General features: G+C 36.8%; 2 protein-coding genes and 1 pseudogene across 2 annotated transcripts in view; all 3 read right to left on the bottom strand.

Moving 5' to 3' along the window:
• The window catches only part of LOC143601874 (E3 ubiquitin-protein ligase PRT1-like), a 228,406-nt gene extending 213,490 nt beyond the window's left edge, over positions 1–14,916 (bottom strand). Inside the window, exons 1-7 of the mRNA XM_077079159.1 lie at positions 14,833–14,916; positions 14,341–14,369; positions 14,050–14,229; positions 13,200–13,409; positions 12,545–12,748; positions 11,453–11,565; positions 9,329–9,644 (exon numbers count right to left, since the gene is read on the bottom strand). Coding sequence (XP_076935274.1) covers positions 9,329–9,644; positions 11,453–11,565; positions 12,545–12,748; positions 13,200–13,409; positions 14,050–14,229; positions 14,341–14,369; positions 14,833–14,891 — 1,111 coding nt within the window. The 5' untranslated portion in view covers positions 14,892–14,916. The remainder of the gene's footprint in view (positions 1–9,328; positions 9,645–11,452; positions 11,566–12,544; positions 12,749–13,199; positions 13,410–14,049; positions 14,230–14,340; positions 14,370–14,832) is intronic.
• Positions 5,191–7,139, bottom strand: LOC143600341 (large ribosomal subunit protein uL13w-like). The gene is made up of 4 exons (XM_077078063.1): positions 6,867–7,139; positions 5,869–5,985; positions 5,687–5,774; positions 5,191–5,427 (listed from the first exon to the last, which is right to left on the bottom strand). Exons 1-4 carry the CDS (start codon positions 7,136–7,138, stop codon positions 5,284–5,286), a joined length of 621 nt encoding a protein of 206 aa, XP_076934178.1. The 5' UTR covers position 7,139; the 3' UTR covers positions 5,191–5,283.
• A 3,222-nt stretch (positions 14,917–18,138) lies between the features above and the next one.
• LOC143601862 (putative serine/threonine-protein kinase PBL26) lies at positions 18,139–20,087 on the bottom strand (annotated as a pseudogene).
• Positions 20,088–25,796: the final 5,709 nt, after the last annotated feature.

Genomic DNA, 25,796 nt, shown 5'->3' with positions numbered 1-25,796 from the left:
TTTTCAAGCCGTACATGGGGGTTTCGGTTTTGGTGATAGGAATGAGACCGGAACAGATCTTCTAGAGTTTGCGGTGGCACATGACCTAGGTATTATAAATTCTTTTTTTAGGAAACGAGATTCTCATTTAATCACTTTTAGCAGTGGCGGACGCGACACGCAAATTGACTACCTTTTGATGAGGCGAGGAGACCGACGTTGGTGGAAGGACTGCAAAGTCATACCTGGGGAGGCAGTTGTGACTCAACATCGACTACTAGTGACTGATATAGCCTTCAGAAATAAGCTGACTGTTCGAGAGAAGAAAGGTACACCGAGAATTCGATGGGGAAATTTGAAGGACGAAAATCTCCTTCTGTTTAAGGATAAACTCATACTGCATACGCGGGCTCGACTAAATGGGGACTCAACTCATATATGGGAAGCTATGGAGACAAAGATCATCCAAGTAGCAAAGGAGACTCTCGGGGTCACAACAGGAAAGTTAAGTGGGCATAAGGAGTCTTGGTGGTGGAATGACGCAGTGCAAGACAAGATAAGGGACAAACAAGGATGTTTTAGGGAGCTAATGAGGTGCACGAATGAGGAGGAGCGAGTGGATTTGAGGGACAACTACAAAACGGCCAAGATAGAGGCAAAGAAGGCAGTGGCGGAAGCAAAGAAGGCGGCCTTTAAACGGATGTATGAAAGTCTAGAAACAAAAGAGGGGGAACATGCTATGTTTAAGATTGCCAAAGCCAGGGAGCGTAGAAGGCAAGATCTAGGACCGGTGAAGTTCATAAAGGATACAGATGGGCATGTACTGGTCAAGGAGCAGGACATCAAGCTAAGATGGCAAACCTACTTCCACAATCTTTTTAACAATGGGAGAGCTTACCAAGAAGAACATGACAACACAAACTTTCATCGACAACAAACGAATAACTGCTACTGCCGACGGATCACACGAGAAGAGGTGAAGGACGCACTTAGGAGGATGGGAAGGTCTAAGGCGGTTGGCCCAGACAACATACCCATCGAGGTGTGGAAGTGTCTGGGGGAGGAAGGAGTCATGTGGTTAACTACTCTGTTCAATAGTATTCTCAAATCAGGTAAGATGCCAGACCAGTGGAGGAGCAGCGTTGTAGTTCCTATCTATAAGAACAAAGGAGACGCCCAATGTTGTGGTAACTACCGAGGAATCAAACTACTAAGTCATACTATGAAGCTATGGGAAAGAGTGATTGAGGTTAGACTTAGACGAGAAACTCAGGTTACGGTCAACCAATTTGGCTTCATGCCGGGGCGTTCCACCACAGAGGCAATACACCTTATAAGAAGATTAATGGAAAAGTATAGGGAGAAGAAGCGTGATCTACATATAGTGTTTATCGACCTAGAAAAGGCCTACGACAGTGTGCCACGACAGGTGCTCTGGGAGTGCTTGGAGGGTAGAAGAGTGCCCAGGAAATACATAGAGATAATTATGGATATGTATACCAGGAGTGAAACAAGTGTCCGTGCGCCAGTGGGGGATACTGATTTCTTTCCTGTAGAGGTAGGTCTTCACCAGGGGTCAGCGTTGAGCCCGTTTCTTTTTGCAGTAGTCTTGGATGAGTTGTCAAAGTCGATTCAGGGGACTCTCCCGTGGTGCATGATGTTCGCAGACGATATTGTGTTACTTGCTGAGAAAAAACAAGATCTAAACATGAGGCTTGAGGAGTGGCGAACAACCTTAGAGACAAAAGGTTTAAAGATTAGCCGATCTAAGACGGAGTACCTCCACTGTGATTTTGGTGGGATAAACGACAATGAAGACGCACAGATCACAATTCAAGGGCAGGTGGTCCCGCAGGTAACGAAGTTCAAGTATTTAGGATCATTTGTACAGAGCGATGGGGAATTAGACGGTGATGTGACCCACCGAGTTCAGGTAGGATGGTGTAGATGGAAAGCAACCACAGGTATATTGTGCGACAAGAGTTTCCCGACTAAACTAAAGGGAAAATTCTATAGGATGGCAGTTAGACCTGCAATGCTATATGGAACAGATTGTTGGGCCATCAAGAAGGCACAAGTGCGGAAGATGGAGGTAGCAGAAATGAGAATGCTACGTTGGATGTATGGGCACACAAGGCTAGACCGAATAAGAAACGTTGTGTTTCGCGAGAGATTAGGGGTGGCGAACATAGCAGACAAGATAAGAGAGTGGAGATTGAGATGGTTTGGACATGTAAAGAGAAGACAGACGACGAATCCTGTTAGATCCGTAGAAAACATTACTATAGAGGGGAGGAGGGGTAGAGGACGACCGAAATTGACTTGGGATGAGAGGATTAGGCATGATTTGATAGACCTAGACCTCTCCGAGGACATGGTTGAGGATAGGAATTCGTGGAGAAGTAGAATTAAAGTTAAGGATTTTTAGAGAGAATTGAATACCTTAGGGCTTAGACTTAACTTATTTAGGTCACATACCATAATGGTATTTCCCTTACATATTTTATTATTATTAGTATTAGCTTTTATATTGCGGTTAAACTGTGACCTTTTTATTAATATTATTATAATTAGTAGTAGTTTTTATATAACTGTTAAACTTTGATTTCCTTTTTTTTGCTTCTTACACATGTTCTTAGAGCCGAGGGTCTCTCTGGAAGCCACCTCTTTATTCCTTTGGATAGAGGTACGGTGTGCCTACATCCCACCCTCCCCAGACCCTACCTATAGCTCTGCTGTCGGTGGGATTTTACTGGGTATGATTGATTGATTGATATACTTCATACGATTATGTGCAACTCCTTTCATCAATTAAGCACTTTCTCAAGTAGGACACATTTGATATGTTGTACATCTAACTTGTAAGAATCTAGAGGATGTTTAAAAGATATTTCTTGTGAAGAACTTGCAAGTTGAAATCAGTATGTAAACAAGCTGACCTTTAGAAAATACCATCACATGAACACAAGTTACATTGGTTCGGGTGGGTTAACTACCTCACAAACATTCATTCGCTTATCATCGAACAAATTTTATTTAGAAATGACGCTTTGTGTAGGAGATAATCATATAACATGAGGAATAATATGCGGGATTAGTGTGAAAGGCAACCATGTCGACTGGTTTTTACTTTATATTATCCCTTGAAAGTCCAAAATGCATTCAATTTGGCAAGACAAAGGAGTGGGTTGCACGTATGTTGGCTCTCTGATTAATCATTCATTGTCACACTTGCATAATATATAGATATCAACCAAATACGTTCCAAAGTTTGCAACAAGCCTAAAAGATTGCTTATTTATCACTTTATGCATTTATATAGATATCAACCAAATACATTCCAAAGTTTGCAACAAGCCTAAAAGATTGCTTATTTATCACTTTATGCATTTTAATAAATTTGCACAGTGTGATGTGTGACACATTTTTTGATGATACACAACATACTTACAACTTGAGTGACAGAGAATCGGAGCTCACATGCATCATGTGTCTGATGCACAAAGATATTAACTCTATAATTTTCATACACATTTATTATCGTCTATTTAAATTTGAAAAAGAAAAATACAACTCTCTAGACACAACCTCAAAAAGTATAGTCAAAACTATAAAGCAAAAATGAAAAAAAAAAAAAAAAAAAAAAAAACGGTTAGTCGTGTGCACAGATGAGGTATCAGACAATACTCTAGATCCAGTCAACAAGATCAAAGCCGGGAGTTTTGAAGAGAAAGTCATCATTTTTTTTTTCAAATTCTGGGACCGAGCATCTTACAGGTTGTAATCGACTTAGGATAGGCATGACCCGGTTGAAACCGATTCCAAATCATTATGTATGAATCCAATATAATCGGCAGGTGTCGTCGAGTATAAAACAAGACATGAAGAACTTTTTCTAATACCCGGTTTCTAGTGGGGTTTGGTATCCGGTTTTTGTTCACATTTAAACTGGGTATTAAATCCTAGCACAAAAAAAAACCAAGTAATAAAATAAAGGAAAATTGGTTTTTATTGGTCCTAACTTTTTCATTTTTGCCGGCGGTGGTCCCCACTTTCATTTTGGCTGGCAACGGTCCCAACTTTAATATTCGTTTCTTCCACCAGTCCGCGATTGACGGAGCCCTAACTCCGTTATGTTTTTGGTTTATACTTAATATAAACTCAAACTTTAGGGTCTAAACTGAAATTATAAATTTGAAATATATTAAATTAATAGAAAATAACCCAACCCCCTGTAGCCCGTATTCCTGGTGAGCCGCCGCCGGCAACGGCGTGAGTCTCCGACCACCGAAAAACACCCCCATTTCAGCCGTTCTTGACCCGTTAATTTAGCATAACGTAGTTAGACGGCAATAAACAACAATAATTAACATTCTAATTATATTTTAACGCCTTAACCGTCGAACTAATTCCCGTAACCTTCACCGGAAAATCGGCCATAAGCAATTAACACTGATTAATGAATTTCATCACAATTACTAGTATAAATAGGACCCACACACCAAGCTAAACTTGCTCATCCTCTCAAATCTCACTGATATATCCTCTTTAACCCCGTAATCCTTCCTCCAAGCTCGGAGCTTCGGCCAACTTCGTTCACCCCTTTCCCGGCATCATTCGAGGTAATTAAAACATGGTTTTGAATCATTTTAATCCACTAATCAAGAACCCTAATTTAATTTTAACAAACATGGATTGGATTAATCAATTGGATTTCTAGGGTTTGTAGAATTATGGATGAACCTGTATTATTATATACAATAATCCACGGTGGCTGCCACGTAAGATGTTTTTAACAACTCAGATTGACACGTAAGCAAAAACATAACGGAGTTAGTGCTCCGTTAGTCGTGAACTGGTGGAAGAAACGAATATTAAAGTTGGGACCGTTGCCAGCCAAAATGAAAGTTGGGACCAACGCCGGCAAAAATGAAAAAGTTGGGACCAATAAAAACCAATTTTCCTAAAATAAATGATTTTTCCATGCCCAATTCTATACTCAACATTACAAGTCGGTTATAATCGATTTCATACCCTATGACTTGAAACCAGTTCTAACACAATTATACCCGGCCTGAAATGTTGTTCAAAACCCCAGTTCCATACCTGACCTGGTTACGCAAGTCTTTAAAACTCAACCAAATAATCATATGATGTTAAAGAGCATAAAGGCTCAAAACAGACTAGATCATTAATCTTCTCATAACAAAATTCAAACCAAACTAACAATGTATTGCAAAAGTAATAATTCGTTTTCAATCTGATGGAAACAAATTTTGAAGCAACAAACTAGCTTTTAAACCTTTAGTAGGTGACAGGTGCAAGGATTTCAAGTTGGGTTCCAAGTTTTTCCTCTGCAGTTTTCTCGGCTTTGGCTCGTAGTTTGTTAAGTTGTTTCTTTCGTTCGTAAACGATTTGGGCCTTCTCTTTCCTCTTTTTCTCAAGATCCTGCAAGTAATAAAAACAATAATCATACAATGTTATATACCTTGTACTTTTAGGTCATCTTAAAAATTATTTATGGAATGTTAAATGTGACATCACACACAACTTTACAGGTTTACAACCCTATAAAAGATTCAAACGCCCATAACATTACTTGATAAGATATTTGACGGTGATTGACAATAACAAAACGTCATGACCAACATAGAACATTGAACATTCCAAAAACAATAATACTGATATTCATGATGAGAATATTTACCTTGATGGTTTCATAATGATTCCATCCCACCTCAGATGAGAGGTGACCAAGCAAGCAGTACTTATGTCCAGCAGTTAGCCTCAATACCCTACAATCATATTAAAACGTATTAGTTTAAATGTAAACACACACGTGCACAGGTGCCCACACACACAAAACTTCAACAAATTATAATAACTCACTTGAGGGCATCAGGGATAACCATTCTCTTCTTTCTGTTGTAAGGAGTCGGAACTCCTTCGTAAACCTTCAACCTAGCAAGTGCAGCAGCCCCACGTTTGGTCTTGTGTGGGATCATGCTATTATCAAACATACAGTCAAAATAAGTCAAAGTTATACAACTAAGATTAACTTCATACAGTTTACATCTAATAAAAGTTTAAATGATTTTCACAACATTTAACAGACAGCTAAATATGTAACATTGGTGTGACAGTGTGACCAACACAAAACTATCGTGTAACTAATTATTGTGTCGCATATGATTCAAAAATCACTAGGCGCTAGTCAGGCAGGCTTATGCGATTAACAAAGAATAATTAGGATTAACCGAATTAGAATTTTTACTTGTAAATTTTCAAACTTATATACGCATCCAACCGACAAGATGAAATTACATTTATAGAGTACCAATAAGCAACGACTAATCCCGACTTTTAGAGTACTAAAACAATATAGCATTGATCAATACTATCCAATGCAAAATATTCACCTCTAAATTATGTATGATCCAATGCAAAGCCTAAGCAGTTAATGCAGAAAAATATCAGATAGCACTAAATATGCATAGCACTTTAACACTAACAATTCAGTATACTCACCTACTATTAACAAATTATCCTTTTGCAACTTGCAAAACACTAACAAATGTAGCAAGTAGGAAGTGATTTACGACTCAAACACTAACGTTAAACACTAAAAGTTGAAGATTAAGACTTAAAAGTTAAAACACTAATATCGGTGAAAATATCGGCGATATTGAACATGAGGACCGATAACCGATATTGAGTGCAAAGTGCAAAGCATATAAATTCTACACTAACAATCGATTCATTTTCTATAACTTTATCTAACTTATAATCATGCATATAAACTCACAATAGATACAAAACAGTTGTAACTAAACTAACCCAATTTTATGAAAATAAGATGCAATTGTGTGAGTGAAATTAGGGTTTACCCTCGGATAGTACGCCAGAGGATCTTTGACGGAGCACGGAAATGAATGGGACCATGAGACGGCTTGGTGTTCATTCGCTTGCGAAGAAATCGGAGGTACTTCATTTTCTGACGAACGAGGCCGCCGGAGAGGCAGATCTCTTCGCACCGGACGACGGTGACAGGCTGGCCGTTGAGGAGCTCCTTGGCTAAGATAGAGGATAATCGGCCGAGCATGTGGTGGCGGGCGTCCACCACCACCTCCTTCGCGCAGATTCCTGATCCGGACACCATTGTCTCAATTGCGGCTCTGCTTTACTAGTTTGAATTGATGAACAAGATGTTGTATAATAAAAGGTGAAGGAGGGGTTGGTTAGGGTTTTCGTCATGGGCCTGGGTTGATAGCCCAAATGGACTTATTACATTTGTACTTGCTATTTGCTAGAGGTGCACAGAAATGGGTTCCCGACTTCACCCGCTGGTACGACCTGGTATTAGATTTCTCCCAAGAGCTGACCCGACCCGGCCCTGCCCGAAACACCCAGTCAAAACCCGGCCCTACCTGAAACTAGATAAACACCTGGAAAACCTGGTTAAATACCCGACTATACCGGAACTGGTTCCTACCCGACCTGGTTTTGACTTTTGTTGACCATACTAGGAACCGGTTCCTACCTGGTCCTGGTTCCTGAAAATACCCGGTTTGTGCACCTCTAAATGATAAATACTTGATGTACATAGATGAGGTTTGATAACGTGCGTGTTAAAACCAGTACATGTTGAAAGCTTGCGGTTGGTATCGGTTTGATTTGTTACAATATAAGTTTTGTGGCCGAAGTTTCATTACCGAAGTTCAGAGGTCAAAAGTAAATAAGTTGAAAGGGAAAAGTTTTATCATCAAAATTGATGGGGCCAAAAAGTAAATTTTTGAAACTAAAATTGAAGAGGGAAAAAGTATTTATGTGAAATTTTGTAGTAAAATTTTAATGAACCAAACTTTTTGTAATTAAGTTGAGGTATCTCAAAACTAGTTATGCTATTTATTGAAAGGTGACATTGATAGTCCTTGAAATAGATGACCGTCTATTTTTAGGGTTAATTCATTTCACATGACTTTCAAGTGATTGTATTATATTCGTTTAGGTTTTTTAAGGTTAATTCGCCCTCTACTTGTCACGATAATGGAATGGTTTATGTGGTTTGAACATCATCGCTTCTAATGTTTCCCTCTACCGGTGATATAACTCAAAATCCATATACATGTATCATAATCACATATTCTATCCCAGTCAAACTATATATTGTACTCACACATACAATCCTACTTAGTTCATGAAACACCCGTTTTTACTCATAGGATCACGGAGTTCTTGACTTTCTTCTTCTGTTCACTAACTTATTGAATCCAGCACACCTTTTGGCGACATAAAACTCATTGTCATAGCATATGGATCGTTTAGACTAATTACACCGTTAACCAACCCTTAACAAACCTGTTGAAGTTGTTAAAAGACTAGTTTATCCATGTTTTAACACATGAATGGTTTCAGAGTAATTTTTCTCATCTTTTTGACCCATTGACCATAAAGATTTCCCCAACAAGAGATTTAAACGTAAAGCATGTGAGAATTATGAAATGGTCATTAACTTTTAAAAATCATCAATTGACAAACAATGACTATTCAGCATTTCGGGTCATACAAGTGACTTTTAACTGCAATTCACCCGGTTCCCATTTTCCAAGTTCTGAACCACTAAATTTATTTAACATCTATCTCTCATTTTGAACGAGTTAAACTTTACACATTATAGCATGGGATTACCAATTTACCCAAAACATCATCACTCATGGAGTTTTGAGGGGTTCTCAATGGTTGAACCGTTGAACACATAATATAATTTTGTATAACTAACTACTTATTTTGGGCCCAATTCCAGACTAAAGTAAACCAATTGCCTTCCTTCAGTTTCACCTAATTTTGGGCCCAATTCCAGCACATGATTGGGTTTAATTCTCTCCATTCCATAGAGAAAATGAAATATAAAAAATAAATCAGATGCTAAAAAATTGAGAAAATAGTATAAACTGATCTGTAAAAGGTAATGGTAATGGTAACAGTTACAGTAAAAACAGTAACTGTAAAAATGAACAAGTCAGGTCAAAACGAACAATTTTCAGGACATGTAAAAACAGGCGGGTTGACCCACCGTTTAACACTTAAAATATATGATTGGTTACTGTTGGTAACGCTTAAAATATATTGCATAAACTATATGAAGGTTACATAAATAATATATTTTTCCAAAAAGGATTTACAATATTATTTTATGTGACCCGCAGTGAGAGAAAAATATAAATTTAAACCATTCTTAAATAAATAGACCAAACAGTCACATATAGTAAAACGTTAAGCATATTAACCTATTAGTATCACACAGCACCACCGCTGCCATCAGCACCGCCGCCACCGCTGTCATCATCACCACCACCAGCGCCAACACCATCACCAAAAACAGCACCACCATCTATTTCACCATCAAGAGGAGAAGATGCAAATTCTGGAGCTCGATTACGAGCAGCAGCAGAAACAACTGCCAACTGTCCACTTAACAATCTGTATATAACATCATGATTTATGACCGCTTTAACCAACTCAAGCTGGTGTTGTTCGGTGTGCTTCTGATTAAACCTGCCGGGAACAACCTTTGTACCCGTCTTATAGCAATCTCCACAAAGATCATAACTGTTTTTTTCCTTGCAATCTTTACAATTATATCTATCTCCAATTATCGGACACATCTGCCCAAAAATAAATAGTTTTAAGTAATAGTTTCGTTCAGACAAGAGGTTGTTTAAGTTAAAAGAAGTTAAATTTATAAATTATAAATGAAATACAATTATAGAAAACAATAATATGTTGGTAAGGTTAGTAACCATTCTGTGTAAGGGGGTGTTTGGTAGAGAGATTTGAGGGTGGAGAATTAGGTTTCTCTTGTTTGGGAGAATTAGGCGGAGAATTGGGCGGAGAATTGGTTTTCTCTGAGAATTGGGTGTAGGCAAAAAGTAGAGAAATCCAATTCTCTCCATTTGGAAGAGAAATGGAATTCTCTCTGCTTCTAAATCGCGTCTCTGCTCTACTCCGTTCGCGTATGATGATGATGATGCTCCGACCGGCGATGGTGATGATGATGCCGACGTCCGGCACGGCGGCCGACGCCGCAGCCACGTCCGTTCGCGTCTCTGAGCCAAAACGAAACCCTAAATCGCGAGGCGGTGTTGCGAGGCGGAACCCTAAATCGCGGTGTTGATGTTGCGCGGCGATGATGATGACGCTCTACTCCGTTCGCGGTGTTGCGACGCGTCTCTGAGCCACCATTTCTCCACCATGATGATGCCGAGGCGGAACCCTAATCACGTCTCTGCTCCCGTTTCTCCACCCATTTCTCTATTGTACCAAACAAAGGAAATGATTGTCAATTCTCCACCCATTTCTATTTCTCTCCAATTCCATTTCTCTCCCATTTCTATTTCCATTTCTTCCCATTCTTTTTCTCTGTACCAAACACCCCCTAAATGTGTAATATTAGTTGAGTTCAAGGGTCGTGGTTGACCGGGATGAAAGCTGCCCAAAGTCAATTCTTAGTGCATACAATCTCATAAACTGTTTTAATTCTTAATGTTATTATTCTAATAACATTTTTTTATCTATCACTAAGGAATTAAGTTTATAACTTAATTAGAAAAATATACAAGCCAAGTTGCCAACCCAACCTACCTGAACCACCCATCTTGCCACCTCTGCATGCAACCCATCTAATGATCCACATAAAATTTCCTAAGAAGACAAAATAATCTCCTAAATATCTTAAGAAACCTCACTTGTTACTACAAGAACATTTTATTGAGATAGGTTTGTAAACAAACCAACCGAACAGGGCCTTGTACATGTTCATCCGTTGAGAATTTATCTGACAAACGGACAGTTCACGAACAGATAACCGCACGAAACATCCTGTTCAGGTCCACTCACTGAGGAAATGATTATGTTCGTGTTCATTGATTAATTTCGTAAACAAACATAAACTAATATATATTGATTAGAAAATTCAAAATCAACATTCTTAAACTCAAGTATTAGACATAATCAACCAAAATATATACAAATTTTAGTACTTGTCATGGTTATCTAAACATACTTAAACATAATAATCATAAACATGTATTAAAATTAATGTGATATATCAATAAAAATCAAAAATATATATATAAAAAGTTAAAATGTTAGGATCAAAATCTAAAATGTATAACATATAAAAAACCTTTAATAACGAAACATAAACACACAAATGTGAACGAACATAAACGAATGAACCTTAAAAAATAAAAAAAGCATAAACAAATGTAAATGGATGAACGCAACCACTGTTCATATTCGCTCATTTGGTTAATTGGACGTAATTCCTTGTTCATGTTCGTTCATTTATTAAACGAACAACGTAAATGAACTTCCCGTTGAATGGTTCACAAACGATTCGCTCAACATACGGTTCGTTTACAGCCCTAACTGAGAAAGATGGCATTAAAGCATAAAAAGGAAAGAAACTTACCCCACAAATATCACAACCAACCCCTGGATGAAATTTGGAACCATAAACAGTCCACCATTGAAGAAAATTCTCTCCTGGTGGATATGGAAACTTGGAACCTTCCTCATTATCTTCTGATCAAATATTTGTCATTTTGCATTAGTACTTGAAATTTCAAATAATAGAAATTACACAAAAAGGTAACTAGCTTTCCTAACTTTCAAAAAATTCGATTCAAATGGTTTCCAGATGCCATATAAAAATGTCAGCATGGTCAAAGTCATTGACACGTCATATTACCCGGTAAGGCGGTAACTTGTGGGATTCAACTTAATAGAAAACTTTGAAAATGTTAATTATTATTTTTTAATATTTTAATACTCGGGTTTATTTGTATTTAGCGCAACTGGCCCAAGATAGGTTTGTGTAGGGTTTCTGTTTCTCATTTGTATATATTAATTGTCTCCCCTGACCCTCTATTCTAATTACAACATTCAGATATTCATCATTCACTTTTACAAAACTTTCTCGAAGTTTTGTTTTCCCAACTTTAAAGGTTTTTTCTGCGCAACAAAACGATGGCTAGCTGAAACTAGGGGTGTACATGAAACCCTAAAAACCGATCCAAACCGAGAGAACCGAACCGAAAAGGCCGAACCCAAACAAAAACTGACAGTGTGGTTTTTTGTTTACGTAAAAACAGAACTTTCGGTTGACTTTCGGTTTTGCCTGTAACTAAAACCGGAAAAAAAAAAACCGAACCAAATGTATGAAGTTTTATTTTTTAATTTTGAATGCTAAGTAATTCATAAGAAATTAATAAACAGTATAAGTCAAATATTTCAGCCCACATGTAAATTAATCAATTTATCATTAACTAACAAAAAAATTAGGCCCAGATTCATTATATTGGGCCAAGTTTTTCGGGCACAAAATATAAACCCCAAGTGGTAAAACCAATAAAAAAAGGTTTCCGAAAATCTAAAAGCCAATTTTTGGTTTTTGGTTCAACTTGAGCCCGAAACATAATTTTGACGAAAGTTTGTTACCTTTTTACGCAATTAGCCTTTAAAAATGTAACTAATTTAGTGACATTGAACTATGAAGACTCACCTTTGAACATATTTCTATTTTGAATTTGCTCTTGTGAGGGCTGTGTACTGTTTTTCCTTAATGCATATTCTGCAGAAAATTGTTCCTCAAATACATAATCAAGCTCCTTACAAACTTTTGGAAAACCGCTTGGATGCCGACACTGACAGGTTTGACATTTAATCACACCGTCTTCTGGTATGGTGATGCATTCCTCACAGTAAACTAAATAGTAATTTAGAAGAAAAAAAATGTAAAAATATCCTAACAACTTAGAATAGCATAACCTACACTTTTCGTCCTTCTTTATCCCTCTCTTTCTTCTTCAAAAAATGCATAAAGAATTGGCATTTTGTTGAAGAAGGAAAAGAGAGAATGTAGAGAGAGAGAGAGAGAGAGTAGGTGGCCATATTTGTCTATTTGAAAAAATATATATATTTTTAAGTAAGTTGGTAAACTGATCAAAGTACCCTCATATGCAGTACAAATGACTAGATTTAACAGACAGATTTAAAGTGGAGAAGAAGTAAAATGTAACAAAGTGTAAACATAAAGGATGATTTCAGTTATCTCATTAGTTTATGAACGAAAAGTGTAATTTGTTCTTATGAATAAGAAAACATCAAGCATCCCTAAAAAACAATAACTATAAATAACAGAATGACAATAACCGTACCATGCCCACAATTAAGAACAACGGGCCTGAATAGCAGTTGCTTGCAAGCAGAACAGAGGGCATCAGTAGCTGTTACAAGCTTACAATTTCCACTTGAATTCCCATCATTCGATTTATTTTCTTCACTAAAAGAACTTAAATTGTCTGCAATGCTTAAATGGTCAAGTTCTTCATCCAGTGCAAACCCAGACGAGCCTTGTTGTTTGTCGTCTATACCATGTAAACAAGGAATATCAAAATTAATTCCATGAAAATCACTAGAAACGATTAATTTGAGTACCTTGTAACTAGTACGCTTGTAAACAAACATGAGCAAAGCATGTCCGTGTTCGTTAGTTTAAGTTTTAACTGAACAAACAATTAAAAACACGAACATTAAATGGCCAAAGTTTTCTTATTCGTGTTTGTTTGTTAAAAAAAATGAAATTGTGTGTTCGTTTATGTTTGTTCTTTAACTGTGTTAACGAACAGTTCATGATCGTAAACGAATATACATGACTAATCATAGATGAAAGGACATAATTGAGCTAAAAGAAATTAAAAGTAAACATGAACAACAATGTGTTGAGCCTATAAAGTTATTAAAACTAGACTTAATTGTCATACACCAAAACATTTACATGAATATATTAACAAATGAACTTAAGCAAATGTAAACTAACGAACATAAATGAATGCAAACAAATGAGCATATATGAACAAACGAGGGATGTGCTCATGTTTGCTGGTTTATTTGATAAACAAATTTCCCACCAAACGGTTCACTGAATGTTCAGTTCGTTTACAGGCCTGATTGCCAGTCTTGTCTATTTAGAATGCATTAATTAGTAGTTAAAAATAGAAAGTTTACCAAGTGCCTGTTTTTTCTTTCTACCATGGGAAATTGGATACAACTTCTTAATAAAAATGTCTAGCATTTGACAGGTGGCGGGAAAATGGCGATATGGATGCCTACATAACGGACAATGAGATTGACCCCTCATATCCATGGATCGATGGCAGCACCAGAAGCAGGTTACATGTCCACAAACTGAAAAACAAAACAAAACAAAAAAAAAAGAAACTAAGGACAATGCTACGTGTAATTAGCAAAGATAATATCAAACAGAACAATTGACAAAATCCGTCTAGCATTTCATACCTAGAACAACGGGTTTGAATAGAAGGTCTCTGCAACAAGAAACAAACGGCTTTAGTTCATGAATATTGTTATGAATTATGCAATTGGAATATATATTATAAACATTGCATATATACAATGATTGAAGTAGCAGAGCAGAGTGTATGCAACAACCTAATGTACATTGCAATCATCATATAGTTGGCTCATATACCAACAATCCTCATGTTCAAATTAGGGCATCAAATCTACTGATATAGCTACAACCTATATTTTAGCTTACAGGCTCAAAATAAGAATAAATTTGATCACGAAATAATGAACTTCTGATCAATGGAACAAGTTGAATAGAAGTCAACAGGACTATAAAATTGTAATGCAGGATGGATTAACTAAACATGAGTGCGAATTGTAACGGATTAACTAGAAACAAGGCATTCGATCGAAAACCCTAAATTGAAGCAGAGAATCAAATTAAATAGCGTGAAATTGAATTAGGGAGAGATTACATACAAGCAAACGGCGCATATAAAATGATCAGAAACCTGCTCCGATGCATTGCCTTCTTCCATGCCGGATCCTTTTTATTTTTATTTTATTTGATTTCTTATTTACTTATTTCAATTCATCTTTTCCAATCAACTTTATACAAGAATGAATGTCATAACACGCGAGTCACGACGTCTATCTAATCTCATTGTTCTTTTAGTGGGCTGGGCCTATGAATATGGGCTTCTAATAGGATCCTATAACTTTTTCTTTCTTCTTAAATTTTTAAGTAAATTGTGATTTTTGTACATGAATGAACTCCGCGTTGCACCGGTATCGACCGCCCCGATCCCGAATTTTATAAAAACTTGGTGTCGGTATCGAAGATATCTGGTTCGGTACCGGTACAATACCGTTTCAGCACCGATACCATAAGCAAAAAATGGGCAAGTACGGGTACCAAAATGCTCGTTTCGATACCAGTATGCGGTACCATTTTGCTCCTCTCTATTTTTGTCCACATGGTCTCTTAAAAGTGCTATTATAGTTTAGTAGTTTAAAAGTTGTAATGAAAATGAAAGATCAGGAACTGAAATAGGAAAAATAAAATTATTAGAATGAAATGGTTATTTTACTAATATAGGAAAAATAAAATTATTAGAATGAAATGGTTATTTTTAACAAAACACTTGACGAAAACCATAATTTACTCTTTTAAGCCGAGTAAGCAAGCTAATTCCATGTGTTACGAGAATGTAGTGGCATAGTTAGTTATCTGAATGAGTTAAGTTCATTTTTCATTCATGTGGTTTGGTAAGAATTTCTACTTTTTGTATGAAACAAGTACACAACGTAATCTACATTTTTTTTGTCATTTCAATACAGATGACTAATACTGTCTCATTTTCCTGTTAACTCGAAGGTCATTTTAGTCTTTTTTTTTTTACTTAGGTACAAGGCATTAGTGTAAGGTAGCATGTAATATCTTTTTGAAATGGTGTAATGATAATTAAATTAATGAATGCATAAAGATGCATTATGAGGATGGAAATATGAAAACAGATATTTACAGTAAAATCACTTGGTCGATTGTGTGTTTAAAGTAAAAGTATGATACAAAACCAACTTTCTATAAAGAATCACATAAATACTTGTATGCAATGCTAACCATGCATATATAACTGAACACAGAAAGATATATAGTGAACTAGATTTTTCCCTGTATTACGGAGGTTGTTTTACATTGTTTGTTTTTAATATTTATATATATATATATATATATATATTTGGATTTTAATTTTATTTATTGTAATAAAGCTAATAATTGACATACTTGAGGTTTGATGATAAAATGGTTTCACAAATAAATGATGTGTTATAATCCGGTTTAAAAGATATCTGGGTTTGGTGATACTCATTACCCGTTTATTTTCTTTATTCTAAAATTGTTTCTTAATTATAGATAATATCTTTTTTTTAAATAAAATAGGATATTAATTTTTAGTATATCCCTATTTTATAAGATTTTCATATCAAATATTTTATGAGATTATTTTTTAATATAATGAGATGTTATAACCTGTTAAAGAGCTATCTGGGTTTGGTGAGACCTTTACCCGTGAATTCGGGTCAAATCGTGAGAAACCTTCATTTACAAATAAAGCAATCTGATGGCTTGAGAGAATAGTTGTTTTACATTTTTTGTTTTTTAATATTTATATTTTGGATTTTAATTTTCTTTATTATAAGAAAGTTAATAATATACTTAGGGTTTGATGATGAAAGAGTTTCATCAATAAATGATATGTTATAACCCGTTTAAAAGCTATATGGATTTGGTGACCCATGACCCGCTTATGTTTTTTACTATAAAATTATTTATTAATTATAAATAATATATTTTTCTTTTTAATTTGTATATCAAATTTTAGTATATCCCTATTTTATGGGATTTTTACATCAAATTATTGGTAAGATTAATTTTTAATTTAATGAGATGTTATAACTCGTTTAAGAGCTATATGGTTTTGATAAAACCCATACCTATAAATTTGGGTTAAATCAATGAGAGGCCTCAATTTAAAAATTAAGCAATCTGGTGGCTTTCATAAAAGGGGGGGAGCGACCACATCACGACACGTAGGATTTTAGGGTTTTGGTTTATATATATCATAGATTATACGTTTCTTCTTAACGTTAAATACTTAACTTTGATATTGACATGCTAAGGTAGTGTTTGTTATGGAGGAATGGAAGATGGAATGTCATAAGTCATTCCAAATGAATGAAAAAAAGCATGTTTGGTTACCATATATGAAATGTAGTGTTTGTTATGGAGGAATGGAAGATGGAATGTCATAAGTCATTCCAAATGAATGAAAAAAAACATATGGTAAAACATGCTTTTTTTCATTCATTTGGAATGACTTATGACATTCCATCTTCCATTCCTCCATAACAAACACTACCTTAGCATGAAACTCCTTCCATTTTTAGGATTTTAATTCCTTTGCATATAGGTTTTTTTTTTCATTCCTTCAAAAAATGAAAAGGTCAAAAGAGTCAACCATCATTATTACTATTATAAAGTTATAATTATATTATAATTTTTATTATTTTCCAATTATAGTTATTATATTATTATTATCATATAATCATCATTATTGTTTTGTATATTATAATATAACTATTTTATATTAGAATTATTACTACATTATCAATATATATGTTTTTTAAATTTGATGAGTTAACATTCACAACACATATACGGTTTAACGATCTCGTTACAATACGAGGGTCCTAAAAATAGTTATTATGAATATTCATTTATTATTAATATTATTTATTTTTATTTTTATTTATTTTATTATTATTATTACTAATAAAAATATTAATAATAATAAAGTGATTAACCATTTCATTTTTAAATGGTGTCCAAACATGACAATAAAATAGTAATGATCCATTTCATTCCTTTGTCCATTTCGTTCCCTAATCTATTTCATTACTCCATACCAAACATACTGTTAAGCAAGTTAAGCAGATGGGTAAGTCATTTACATTATCTTTTTTAAGTATGAAGTTTTGTTATTGTAGTAATAATGCTTGAAACTATGTTTTGTTAAAAGAAGGTAGGCATTAACCCGAATAATGATAAAATCAGACTAGTCAATGTCTCAATGATCGAACCAAGCAGACCAAACCGGTATTAAACACGTTGGTTCTACTTACATAAAGATTTAACTATTTTCTCAGTTACTTTACATATACAAAATTGTTTCAAAGCATTAAATCAAGCAGCTTATCGTTGTCTTTCATAAAACATTCTATTTAACGCATTGATTTCAACATGGAACTAGTCCTTGCGCTCGCGCCCCATTCCTTGGCCTCTGCAACCGCTCTTTCTCGATCACTAGCCGATGCCTTATTTTCCTTATTCGTATTAGAAAAAGATCGAGATGGCGATGGCTCAGTTTGTTCAGTTGGAGTATCAATTAATTCTATTGTGTCGTCTATTCCATCTTCAAGAAAAGTAAGCGCAGTAACCACGTCTTTGATCAATGGTCGAGCGGATGCATCAACGTTTAGACACATGGCTGCCACCGCGATTGCTTGATTCAAACCTTTGTCGGGGTAGTCTCCTTTTAATAGTGGATCGGCTAATTCGGTGAATCTATGAGGATACTTGAAAGTTGGATATGCCTGCTCATTGCTCAAGAATTAAAAGTTTATCATCAAATAAACGGAATAGAAAAACTTAAAACAAATGTAAATTAGTAATTAGTAATTACCCAAGAAACTAGATTTTGGTCTTTATTTCTCCTCCTTGTATCGATGGCTCTCCTTCCGGTGATGAGCTCCAGCAATATTACTCCAAAGCCGTAAACATCGGATTTGACGGTTAATTCGCCAGTCCTTTGATACTCATGTGCACAATATCCATACGTGCCCATTACTCGGGATGACACATGTGATTTGTCCCCATCAGATCCAAGCTTGACCAACCCAAAATCCGAGAGTTTGGCATTGAAATCTTGATCAAGTAGGATGGTGGAAGATTTCAAGTTACGATAAATAACTGGCGGGTTAGCCTTTTCGTACAAATATTCTAAACCTTTTGCGGCATCTAATGCAATCGTCATCCTCGTGAACCAAGGTATTGGCGCTTTTCCTCGTGGAAGATCTACAAATGCGAATTTAGAATCCATCATGATAAGCAAATGTAAAACAAAATCAAAATTTTAAAAGAGTATATTTTACCATTTCATAGACTTTCTAGATATTATTGAAATATACAAACTCTAGATTAAATCTTGATCAAGGGTTTATACATTTCTAGACATGTAAATTAACGAACCAAACGAACACGAACAATGGCATGCAGGCATACATGCTCATACTAACTACGTACATAAATACTATTTTAATGTTTTCTACGATTAATGTTCTTAGTGGATATTACCAAGAAGATGATCTTCCAGTGAGCCAGCAGACATGTACTCGTACACAAGAAGTCTTTGATCGCCGTCTGCACAATATCCTATAAGACTCACCAAATTTGGATGACGAAGAAGGCTCAAGATCATAACCTCGACTAGGAATTCACGGTTTCCTTGCAACCCGTTTCGATCCAGTTGCTTCACAGCCACAAACTGAATTAAAATAATTCATTCATGTTATCTTGTTATAAGAGATTAAGAATACGCATAACAACTTATTTATCGGGTTATGTTTTTATTTTCATGTGTATTTATGAATGATAAAATATGATTCAAGTTGATTGTGATTCACCTGGTCGGTGTTGGCTAGTTTTCCCTTGTAAACTCGCCCAAATCCACCTTCACCAATAAGGGAATGTTGTCAGAAATTCTTTGTAACGATGGCTAATTCCCGGAACGTGAAAGCTTGAGCTGCAATATTGTTCTCCGCGGATGCTTTTATGGCAGCTTCGTTAGTTATTCTCTTAGGGGAAGCATCATTATGAATTTTCCCTTCTGCTCGTTTATTTTCTACAAAAATAAGTGAACTTAATCAATTATGTGACCTTGAAGATCCATTAATCTTGTAATTGGAATAAATTTGCTTTGTTGGCAAAAAAATAATTATAAATTAATCTTTTACCTATATTAGGGTATGATCCGATGCACCAATCGATACTTACCTGGCCGAGGAGATCCGTTGGATGGTGACTTAGGTATGATCGGGCTTATCCCTCTTCGACTTGCATGTCTTGATGATGGTTTCTTCTCTTTTGGCGAAAAACATGAAAAACAATTCATGTTTTCTATCAAAACAGATTTTTAAGACATGAAGACAAAACAATGTGCCTTCAAATCTCAAAGAAACATGCAAACTTTAATCAATATCAAATTGTTCAAATCAATTTTAGAAGGACAATTGAGGATAACCAAATCTTTAAATTATTAGATAGAGAAATGAGATGAAGAAAGATGGGGGCAGAGAGAAGATCCCAAATGATAGGAATAAGTTTAAATTCTATATAACAAAAATTGGTGGTAAAATGAACGAGTAAAAACATACTTGGCAATATAAGTAATTTATATAAGTTGGTAATCACCTACGAAATCCAGTAAAACTTTAAAGATAGAAAATAGATCATTTTAAAAATTGATGATATTCCATCGTTTATTACCGACGGAAGATCCATCACGAATTTGAGAATAGGGCCTCATATAAGATTCAATTTCTCGCCCAGGTTTTTCAGTCGTTTGTCAGTAAGGGTCATTTTGTGATGGGAACTATCGGTAATTTGAGTATAAGATTTTTGAATGCCATTCTGTCTGTAGGTGATGGTCCATTTCGACATATAGTGACACAAGCTTTCCGATAAATGATCATGCTTTTCATAACTAGAAATGTCAACCTCAGTTTCTTTCAAATATGACACATCAACAAGTTGGACATGACCTGTGGGAAGAGTTTTCGAGATATGGCAACATTTGAGTACATCGTCTAAGCTCGAATGACGTTAGCAAGTTTGTTGGAATTAGTGTTCTTGAAATTTCAATGCAATCCATTTGCACAAGTATCTCTCTGACTCTTCACAAATTTTTTGCTATTAGATTAAATCCGAGATATGAATATAGAGCACGCGTTTTAAATATATGAAAATGCAATATAACTTATTTATATGGTAGCTTATGTATAAGAACTGGATATGTAAGGTAATATAATAATATAATATTAACCATACAGTTGAGGAGTTGATTTTAATATCAAAATGACTTGTTATGATTTATTGTGGCCTTGTGTAAAACTATTTAACGTGACTCGATCAATAAGTTACGGATTTTATGTTTTCAGATATATGCTTTTTTAATAGTTACACTTGCGGATTAAAGTAATTATCGATAAAGAAAAACGTAGTCTTAATTATAATTTTGGTAATTTCTCAAGGATTTATCTTACCCTCTTTTAATTTATTGTTAAAAACATATTCGTAGACAAGACATAATCAAGTTTGCTTTATGAGGACTTGCTTCATTTTTTGATAATTGTAGACAAGCATCGCGACGAGCTTTCCAACAGTGATATTTTCAGCCATCAAACTTTGTTTATGGTAAACTAGTTTTCTTACCCGGCACGTTGCGCCGGACAGTTGCGATCTCTTTCTATACCTGTCGCATTGCGGTGGTGTACTAATGTGGATCCGGTTGGTATGCATTAAGTTGGTTAAGATATTGACACTATTGAAGAAACGTGGATCGACTCACTGGTAGACGATCTACTTTCCTCGGTTGTGATTACGCTATTTCACCGATGGTTCTCTGGGATCTGGATTCTTCCACCTACAAAATGAACAGCACCGTAAACTTACCCCTCAGAAAGGGACAGAGGGGTCCTCTTTGGGGTAACCCTCCGGTGTGAGAATAAGAGTTTGTAGGAGAAGATGATAATCTGAGAGTAAGGAAATTGGAGTGTATTGCTTAATATAGCTTAATACTGTGTAATAGGGCATACCTCTCCTTGTGGAGTTGATGTGGTATTTATAGTGCTAGGGTTTCCAATGATTGGGCTCAGACCCAATTAGGGCCTTTTTGGCCTCCTCCAATTGCTTTGCGCCACGTGTCCTTGGGACACCTGGTGCTTTTTCATTGATTATTCTCTGACCCATGTGCAATCACGTGGTAGCACATGGGTTTTGCTGAGTTGTCCACCTTTCATTGGCAGCTGTCAACATCAGCATATTCTTATTCCTTAAAAAGATACCTTCTGAAAGGTTGTCTGACGTACACAATCAAGGTTGCCCTAATCTTGATTTGGATAAGGACGAGGTTGATTATGTGCATGTGTGATATGCGCCTATCCTGAGGATGCGCGAGGTCTTCTCTTTATTCTCACGCGCAGATGTTTCATGCGCAGATGTGATATGCACAAGCATGTGATATGCGCCACGCGCAGATGTGATATGCGTGAGCATATATGGTGCGTGAGCATGTGATACGCGTGAGCATATGTGATGCGTGAGCATATGTGATGCCTGAGCATATGTGATGCATGAGCATATGTGATATGCGTGAGCATATGTGATATGCGCCATGCGCATAGGTTTTGGCTTTGTGCCTTCATAATATCTTGGGTTGACCCGCCTCGCTCGGTGTTGAGGCGGGTACATACCTCTTCAAGCCCCCCAGTCTAATGTGTGTCTTGTCTCGCGCGAGCGAGGTAAGATAGATATTAGACTTAATAGTTTGCTCTTTTAATAGGGTTTTGTCTTTTTCTTCTTATTACTCATCGTTGCGCGAAATTCTATCCTTTTGGTTGAAACGAATCGTCCATGTACGTGGTTGGTTGTTGCTGACATGCGTCAGTGATGGAGACGTGTCAGACTTTTCGTGTGCTCGAGGTGCTACAGTTGCCTTTCATGTCCCCTCACATAGTGTCAGGAACACGTGTCGCGCTCGCGTTGGTCCGTACCTGCGAGTGGTGGCGCGTGAACTCTGGCAGCACCTGTATCGTATGAAGAAACGTGGATCGACTCACTGGTAGACGATCTACTTTCCTCGGGTGTGATTACGCTATTTCACCGATGGTTCTCTGGGATCTGGATTCTTCCACCTACAAAATGAACAGCACCGTAAACTTACCCCTCAGAAAGGGACAGAGGGGTCCTCTTTGGGGTAACCCTCCGGTGTGAGAATAAGGTGCTGTTTGTTTTTGCAGACATAAACTGTCTGCAAGCTGATTTCATCTGTTTTCATGTCTGCAACTGAAGATGTGGTCTGAAGATCTGCAAGCTGAAAATATAAGACTGTTTGTTTTTATAAGCTGATACTGTCTGCATAACTGTCAAACTTATCTCACAAGATAGAAGTCATTTATTCAAGTTACGTCTAGTTTTTAGTCTTTGCTTGCCATGCCGATTTGGTTTTGGTGGGTGGTGGAAGGTGGTGGTGGTGGTGGTGGATGGTGGTAGTGGCGGCGGACGGTGGGTAGTGGTGGTGGACAATGGGTGGTGGTGATGGATGGTTTTGGTTGGTGGTGGACGGTGGTGGTGATGGATGGTGGTGGTGGTGGGTGATGGATGGTGGTGGTGGCGGTGATGGATGGTGGTGGTGATGGATGGTGGGTGGTGGACGGTGGTGGTGATGGATGGTGGTGGTGGTGGCGGACGGTGGTGGTGATGGATGGTGGTGGTGGTGGCGGACGGTGGTGGTGATGGATGGTGGGTGGTGGACGGTGGTGGTGATGGATGGTGGGTGGTGGACGGTGGTGGTGGCGGTGATGGATGGTGGTGGTGGTGGGTGATGGATGGTGGTGGTGGCGGTGATGGATGGTGGTGGTGGTGGCGGACGGTGGTGGTGATGGATGGTGGGTGGTGGACGGTGGTGGTGATGGATGGTGGGTGGTGGACGGTGGTGGTGGCGGTGGCGGTGGATGGTGGTGGACGGTGGCGGCGGGGTACGGGGGTGGTGGTGGCGGCGTACGGTGGGTGGTGGTGTTGGCGGACGGTGGTAGGAGCAGTGGATGAGAGGGTGGCTGCAAAGGGAGAAGAGTAGGGTTTTTTTGTGAAGATGTTTTAAGCAAGATTTCCTTGCTTTTCTTTTAAGATGAAAGAAGATGACTTCAGATCTGTTTTAAGAAAAAAAACAAACAGTCTTCAAGGGTAATGTCTGCGCGCCTGCAGACATTAGCTCCCTTGAAGATGTTTGAAGAAAAAACAAACACCCCCTAAGAGTTTGTAGGAGAAGATGATAATCTGAGAGTAAGGAAATTGGAGTGTATTGCTTAATATAGCTTAATACTGTGTAATAGGGCATACCTCTCCTTGTGGAGTTGATGTGGTATTTATAGTGCTAGGGTTTCCAATTATTGGGCTCAGACCCAATTAGGGCCTTTTTGGCTTCCTCCAATTGCTTTGCGCCACGTGTCTTTGGGACACCTGGTGCTTTTTCATTGATTATTCTCTGACCCATGTGCAATCACGTGGTAGCACATGGGTTTTGCTGAGTTGTCCACCTTTCATTGGCAGCTGTCAACATCTGCATATTCTTATTCCTTAAAAAGATACCTTCTGGAAGGTTGTCTGACGTGCACAATCAAGGTTGCCCTAATCCTGATTTGGATAAGGACGAGGTTGATTATGTGCATGTGTGATATGCGCCTATCCTGAGGATGCGCGAGGTCTTCTCTTTATTCTCACGCGCAGATGTTTCATGCGCAGATGTGATATGCACAAGCATGTGATATGCGCCACGCGCAGATGTGATATGTGTGAGCATATATGGTGCGTGAGCATGTGATACGCGTGAGCATATGTGATGCGTGAGCATATGTGATGCCTGAGTATATGTGATGCATGAGCATATGTGATATGCGTGAGCATATGTGATATGCGCCATGCGCATAGGTTTTGGCTTTGTGCCTTCATAATATCTTGGGTTGACCCGCCTCGCTCGGTGTTGAGGCGGGTACATACCTCTTCAACTATACTGAAAAAAATAATCATTATGTTAAATGCAAAAAATAGTAGCAGCGTTCATATAGATAAAAATTAACATATTAAAAAGTAGGTAAAATTAACGATACATATTTTCCTGCGCGCGTTGCATGGTGAATTTGGTCAGTAAACCTGGTCATTGCAGCCGCGAGTCAGGGTCAACACGAATTCGGTCAGTACTAACTACATTCGTCACGATGCCGGAAATAAACGTAAAAATAAATTCATCCAAACTAACATATTAAAAATCAAACACCCAAAAAAAAGTAGCGGCACTCTTATAGTGTATTATAAAATATTTAAGACGAATTTTATTTGGTTGGTAAAACTTGAACGTTGAATCTCGAACGTATACAAAACCAGGGTATTATCGGTCCCTGGCATTGCAGCGGGGCGTTGGTAAAACCCGAGCGCTACGGTGGTGAGTTGACGCAAATTTGATCGATTTCAGTTGCATACATTACCGTACCGAAATTTAAAAAAAAAACATAAAAGACGACGTGGTCCATTTATATCGTGTCACTTGGTCCAATAAGAACTCAAGCGGCACCAAGCTTCTATTTTATTATATCCACCTGTTCTAATAAAGTAAAATAAATGGAGACACTTGTTATGTTTTGGTTAATTCTCACAATTTTTTTCCCTCCAAAACTAATATACTCTAATAAATCAATAATTATTCACTTTCCTTTTACACTATATTTATATAATATCTATATATTTTTATAAATATAATATTAACATATTATTTTACTATATATTTCAAAATACTTAGTAAATTTTAAAAACCAATAACAAATCATGTTTCTCAAATGAAAATTGTTTTGGGTTTTTGAGGAAGTTAAATATGATTTTATGGTCAAAAGTTGATAAGTAGATTGTTTGGTACAAGTTAACTACATTTAGGTCAAATTTTGTTACGGTTCAAAAATGAAAATTTTGAGTATTTTTAAAAGTTTGAGAATGCAAAATAGATTTATCGTCAAATTTGTTATGGGTTCAAAGTATTGACTTTAAAATGTCAAAA

This window comes from Bidens hawaiensis, unplaced genomic scaffold, assembly GCF_021521415.1.
Source record: "Bidens hawaiensis isolate Kalapana, Puna unplaced genomic scaffold, B.hawaiensis_p1.1 tig00001960_1, whole genome shotgun sequence".
Classification (NCBI taxonomy): domain Eukaryota; kingdom Viridiplantae; phylum Streptophyta; class Magnoliopsida; order Asterales; family Asteraceae; genus Bidens; species Bidens hawaiensis.
Note: the sequence above shows the minus strand (reverse complement) of the source record. Positions and strands in the feature narration are given on the sequence as shown.

Excerpts from the sequence above, each read along its gene's own strand:
- LOC143600341 (XM_077078063.1), bottom strand. The coding sequence starts at position 7,138 with ATGGTGTCCGGATCAGGAATCTGCGCGAAGGAGGTGGTGGTGGACGCC. Across the intron at positions 5,775-5,868 it reads GTTATCCCTGATGCCCTCAA|GGTATTGAGGCTAACTGCTG; the intron begins GTGAGTTATTAT and ends ATATGATTGTAG. Across the intron at positions 5,428-5,686 it reads ATCATTATGAAACCATCAAG|GATCTTGAGAAAAAGAGGAA; the intron begins GTAAATATTCTC and ends TATTACTTGCAG.